At 38.4% G+C, this 6000-nt stretch overlaps 1 protein-coding gene across 1 annotated transcript; it reads left to right on the forward strand.

Moving 5' to 3' along the window:
- Positions 1–2424: 2424 nt before the first annotated feature.
- Positions 2425–5255, forward strand: LOC307129674 (uncharacterized protein; the record flags this gene model as incomplete). Its single annotated transcript, XM_079822296.1, is given in 2 exon segments — positions 2425–4936; positions 4939–5255. Coding segments are annotated over 2 exon segments (2823 nt in total). The 5' UTR covers positions 2425–2430.
- Positions 5256–6000: the final 745 nt, after the last annotated feature.

The following is a 6000-nucleotide window of genomic DNA, read 5'->3' on the forward strand; positions in this document are numbered from 1 at the left end:
TCAGTAAATCTAAGTAAATTTAGTTACATTAATTTTTTAAAGCAGCACTAGGTAGTTTTTGCTCTCTGGGTCCCCCTACAGTTGTGAAACAGTATTGTCCTCTACTACTGTCGTAAACTGTCATTCTACATCAGTGGATGCATCGCACGTGCATTTATTGACATGACAACTATGATAGCCCTGAACACTGCAGGAGGAGTTCACATGCAGGTGTTCTGCTTGCGTCGCGTGTGAAATGTCTTCATCCCAGGTACAGTGGCATATGTTTCAGCATGTCATATGAATATAATTTTATGGGTTTTAATTTTTTCAAACGCCAAATGATCGCGATGCTCACGTTTACAAGCCAGCGTCATTATAGTAGCCTAGTCTATTGGTTACCGTTTTTACGGAATCTATATGATACTTCAATTCAATGTTTGAGTGGTAGGTAATGACCATATATCGTCAATATTATAATATCAAGCTACCCTAGATGAATCTGCAAATTTGAAAAATCGATTTGCATTATAGCTTGAGGCAAGACAAATAAACCAATATCACAGACATGTTAGGTATCCTAAAATATGATTTTGTACGTCTTATGTATTTACTTGCAAGAATGTAGCCCCTCCTCCTTCAGCTCAAGCCAACGAGCAAACGCTGGCCCAATGTTGATCCTCGTCCTGCCTTTAATCCCATCACTTTCTCGTTTCCTCTTTTTGCTTTCCTCTGACAAAACCTTTGCTTTCTTATTTTTCTGTGCTGCTTCGGCCATGACTATAACATTCGGCAAACAAATGATAGTTTGGCTCGCACGTCCGAATTTAAGGAAGTGGGGGTGGTGGTGGAAGTGACGTATATGCCGTAAAGCAGTCGAATTTTGTAGTTCTTTTTGTTCTCGGGTTACTACCCGAAACCCGAAGTTTAAAAGTACGATTAAAAACGATACAGACCCCGTCAGGCTATGGCAGACGTGTCATTCAACCTATTGTAAGTCGATGTATCATCACAAAAGGTTTGAAAATATATTGTAAAGGTTGAAAAGTTACCTAGTGCTGCTTTAAGTAATGTGAACAAGGATGATTTGAGTGCAACTAACAACAGTGAAAGTTCATTTTTTAGTGTAGGTTAACATAATTAAATGTTCTCTAATCCAACCTGTTACATTTCTTAATTAGGGTAATGAAACTACCATTTAAAAATGCTACCGCTCAAATAAAGATGCATGTGGATATGGCTACAAAAACAAAAAAAAACTAACCCACCCTAACCCTTATTTAGCAAATGATCTGCCAAAGGGAACAAGAATAAGAAAAATAATCTTGTTTCTATTTGCATTAAGATTTTTCCTACCCCACTAGCAGATCATTTTACTTGTTTTAAGTAAAATGCACTTAGTTTATTAATTTCTTATATAGAAAATGTATCTTGATTTTTTTAGATATATTAGTACTTGAAATAAGACAAACAAGAAAAGCATTTTTGCAGCGTAAATTAATGGATGACGCATTTAAAAATCGCTTAAGCTTTAAAAGGCAGAGACAGAAAGAAACTCTGGGTTTACTGAAGAAAACCTGCTCCCGACCAGGGGTGCGTTTCCCAAAACATTGTTAGCAAACTATGGTCGCAAGTTCCACGCGAGTTACGACAGAATTTGTGCCCATAGTTAGCTTTGGAAAACACACTCGCAGTTAGGTTCACAGAGTTAGTTACCATGGTATTCTCATTTCAGGGTTGACATACTCAGAGTTTTCACTTATCCTTCTTTCTGAAACGGGCCCCAGGTCCCAAAAAGTCTTCAGTTTTCCAGCATATTTCGCATATGGACCCTTTCCAGCAGTGACTGTATGATTTTGAGAACCATCTTTTCACACTGAGGGACAATCGAGGGACACAACTATTACAAGGTTGAAACATTCACTGATGCTCTAGAACGGGGGTCTCCAACCCCAATTAAACTCACCTGAACCAGCTAACCCATGTCTTACTAGGGCCTTGTAAGACACTGATTAGCTGGTTCAGGTGTGTTTCTTTGGGGTTGGAGCTAAACTCTGCAGGACAGTGGCCCTACAGGACCGATTTTGGAGACCCCTGCTCTAGAAGGAAACACGATGCATTAAGAGCCAGGGAGTAAAAGCTTTTTGAATTTGAAGATCAATGTAAATTGTACTTAATATGTCTTCCGGGAAACATGCAAGTATCTTCTGTTGCTTCTAAAGGGTAAAAAAAAAAAAGTTTAAACAAAATAAGAAAAATGTGGACATCATCCTGTTCAAAAGTGTCACCCCCAGCTTTTAATGCATCGGGTTTCCTTCTAGAGCATCACTGAATCGCTGAACAGAAAAGGGAAGTTTATATCTTATTCAAATATTCTGACATGGTTAATTACCTCCCGTAAGAGAGAGACAACGCCTAGACGAGAAGAATCATAAGCTCGAGGAATTGAAGATGATGCTTCTGTTCTCATTTCTAATACTATTTCTGCAGACGCCACGCGTTTCGTCTTGGTCTGCTGGTAAATGTATTTTCTACAGTGATGTGGAAGACTTTCTAACTGTCCAAGTCTGTGCTGGAAAACCAAACACGGCCAAATGCCATCATGTCACTGACATTAAAGAAGACCTGCGTGGACTGCCATCAAACTTACAGAACCTCTGCATTCAAATGGATCGAGACTGCCACGGTGCCTTGGCTCCAGACTCGTTTGCCCGATTTGCTTCTCTGGATTACCTTGAAATAATTGGATGTTTTTCAGAGATCCCTCCGGAAGCTTTTAATGGTTTGACAAATGTAACTTCATTAAGATTATCTTACTTGGTTTCAGATGCCTGTTGTGAGGTAGCTCTTGATTTCAGTCGCCTTCCCTCACTTAACAGTTTGTTTCTTTCACAATATACATTATCATTATTGGCATCAAATGTTTTTGAAACGATTCCTCACTTGCAAAAATTATGCATATTTAATGCGTGTTTGAAGGATGTATCGGAGGTTCTGTGTCGACTGACAAATGTAAAGTCACTGAAGCAGTTTAATCTAGAAGAAGATTCATTAAATAGACTTCAGTACCCAAACTGCTCAGTTTTCAACACCTCTCATAGTTACATATCTACTGTGTTAAATATTGAAAAGGTTCATCTGAATCTGGGAAAATTAGAGCATATAGATGAGGGAGCTTTGGAAATGTTTGGAAATCTGTCCGTATTTGATTTTGTATCCAATTCAAAAGCAGGTTTCCTCAAAGATCTTTCTTTAATTGGAGTATATAAAATCAATAATTTGATTGCCGTGTTGTTGGATGTACTTTACTTTGATGTCTTGTGTACAGCAGCAAAGTTATATTCGATTGAGACTTTACAAGTTTATTATTCTTCTGTTTACTTGCCACTGACTACTAATATCTCAGGTGGCTGTGAAGATGTTAAGAACATTATGCTTAATAATCTGGATGAGATTGAAATCTTAGACGTATATTTGTTCTTTCAGGTTTTCAGGAACCTCACTTCTATTCAAATAAGTAAGCATGCGCTTAGACCAAATGATTTCCAATCTCTTTGTTCTTCACTGCCACAGATAGTCAAACAGATTTCCGTAATGATTCTAAGCGCAGGTGAGATGGATAAGATAGTTTACCACCAATTCATGTGTTTCACAGATCTTGAAACTCTAGCTTTAACATTTAGTAACATTTCTAACGTTGAAGATTTTGCTTTCGTTGGATTGAACAATTTGAAAGAGCTATATTTCTGTGGCAACAAGTTATCCTACATTCATCAACACACATTCAGTGGTTTATATAAACTGATGGTCCTAGATCTCCAAGGAAATCCTATAATTCATATCGAACCTGAATCATTTGGACATCTAATTAACCTTGGCACACTTCTTCTGGGAGATCTGAACTTCCCACCTGGCATGTCACTGATCAAGCTGAATTTATCTGAAATATTTGGGATAATTCCATATAATTTGAGTAATATTTTAATTAGCTCAGGCCTGAGACCAATGCAGCTTGTGGTCGGGAGTAATACTACACTGGATCAGGCCCTAAACTTCCAAATCAAAGGTCAGTATGTGACCATTGAGGACTGCAACAGTTCACTCTTGACATCTGTAGTCACACTTCAGATAAATGCATCATATGTGAGCTGTGGAAATGAATTCATCGGGAAATATGTCCGATCGGTCGTCAGTCTGGAATTGAATTCAATGTTCTCAGAAGATATCGGAGATTTGGCTGATATCAATCAGCTTGTTCATTTAAAAACCTTAAAACTGGAAAACATTGATTTAACTAAGCAACCAAACTTGGCCGTAATGTTTCACAATCTGACAAAACTCAAGACGCTGATCCTGGCGAACTGCAGATTCTTCTTTCTGGATGGAAGTCTGACTAAAGATTTAAAGGCACTGACACGTCTTGTTTTCGTTCCAAAAGATAACGTCAACATTCTTCAAAACTTGGTGGAACATCTCACTAGTTTAAAATACCTCCATGTTCAGGGCTTGGGTCTGTACTGCAGTTGTGATAATGCGTGGATGGTCTCGTGGGTGAAGGACAACAGGAAGGTGCAGGTTTACATGTTCAACCCCACCATGAAAGAGCTGCAGTGTTTGACTGACAATGGAATTGACCACCTCAACTTTATTGGTTATGCTAAGGAGAACTGCTCATTTGAAATCGAATTTGTGTTCTTTGCCTCCACCTCTGCCTTTTTGTGTATCTTTATTATTGTGGTGCTGTCGTATAAGTTTGCAGGCCAATACATTGCGCCTTTCTATCACATCACTAGTGGATGGTTCCGAGAGGCTTTGCGTTTGAATGGTAAACATCAGTACCGCTACGATGTTTTCGTGTCTTACAGCGGTAAGGATGAACAATGGGTCATGGAGGAACTTCTTCCGAACTTGGAGCGCCGCGGCCCTCCGTTTTTGCGTCTCTGTCTGCACAGTCGGGAGTAGACATTGTGGAAAACATCACGGACAGCATCTACGCAAGTCGCCAGACTCTTTGTCTCGTCAGTCGCAACTACCTCTATAGCAACTGGTGTTCTTTGGAGATGCAGCTGGCCACCTCCAGGCTCCAGGTAGAACACAGGGACATTCTTATCCTTGTCTTCCTAGAAATGATTCCGTCTCGCTTGCTATCCTCCCATCATAGATTGGCCCGGCTGGTAAAAACTAGAACCTATTTAGACTGGCCACAGGACATGAAGATGCATGAGGCATTCTGGAACAGGTTGTGGTGTAAACTCAGCTCTAATAAAGCCAACTAGACTTTGTTTCAATAGCCTACATTGTAAAGCTGCTTAAAAAATACAAAGTGAGCAAAATTCCATTGAAAGTTCAATCAAGATGACTAATGGAACATTTTTTATTTTCTTTTTTTAACTCAACTGGTAAATGGATAAGAAATACATTTACATGTAATGACCATTTTGTATTTACTTTTTATATGCTTATTGTGTAATGTCAAATATGATTCACTGACTAAATGTGGCTGTGACAAGAGTTAACTATTGCATCTTTAAAAATGTAGCACACTTTACGCATACATAAACTGATGTTTGGTGCAACTACTGAAAAGTCTGAAATATCCTTTTCTGATAAAACATCTCAACCTCAGACTATTTCTGAATGCGCTGATCAGATATGTGCTGCACTTAGGAGATATTTTGACCCATGTGTTTGTACAAATAAGTTTCAGTTCATGTATTTTTTTACCTTTCTCAGTGGGGTGGGCTTTAAAGAAACTTGTTCTCTACTATTTTGTCTTCGTATTATTCAACTGGAAGCATGTGCATGTTAAATCTGATCACACATCACTACACACACAGCACAACTTTCGTATCCTTTTTGTGTTGTTGAAATCTTGAGTACATGATTTAAAAAAAAACTAATGAATTTGACAAATTACCATTTAGGCTACAGTTGTAAGAAAAAGTATGTGAACCCTTTGCAGAATCTGTGAATAATTTTAACAAAATAAGAGACATCATACAAATGCACATCATTTTGTTA

This window comes from Gobio gobio (assembly GCF_949357685.1).
Source record: "Gobio gobio genome assembly, chromosome: 7".
In the NCBI taxonomy this organism is placed as follows: domain Eukaryota; kingdom Metazoa; phylum Chordata; class Actinopteri; order Cypriniformes; family Gobionidae; genus Gobio; species Gobio gobio.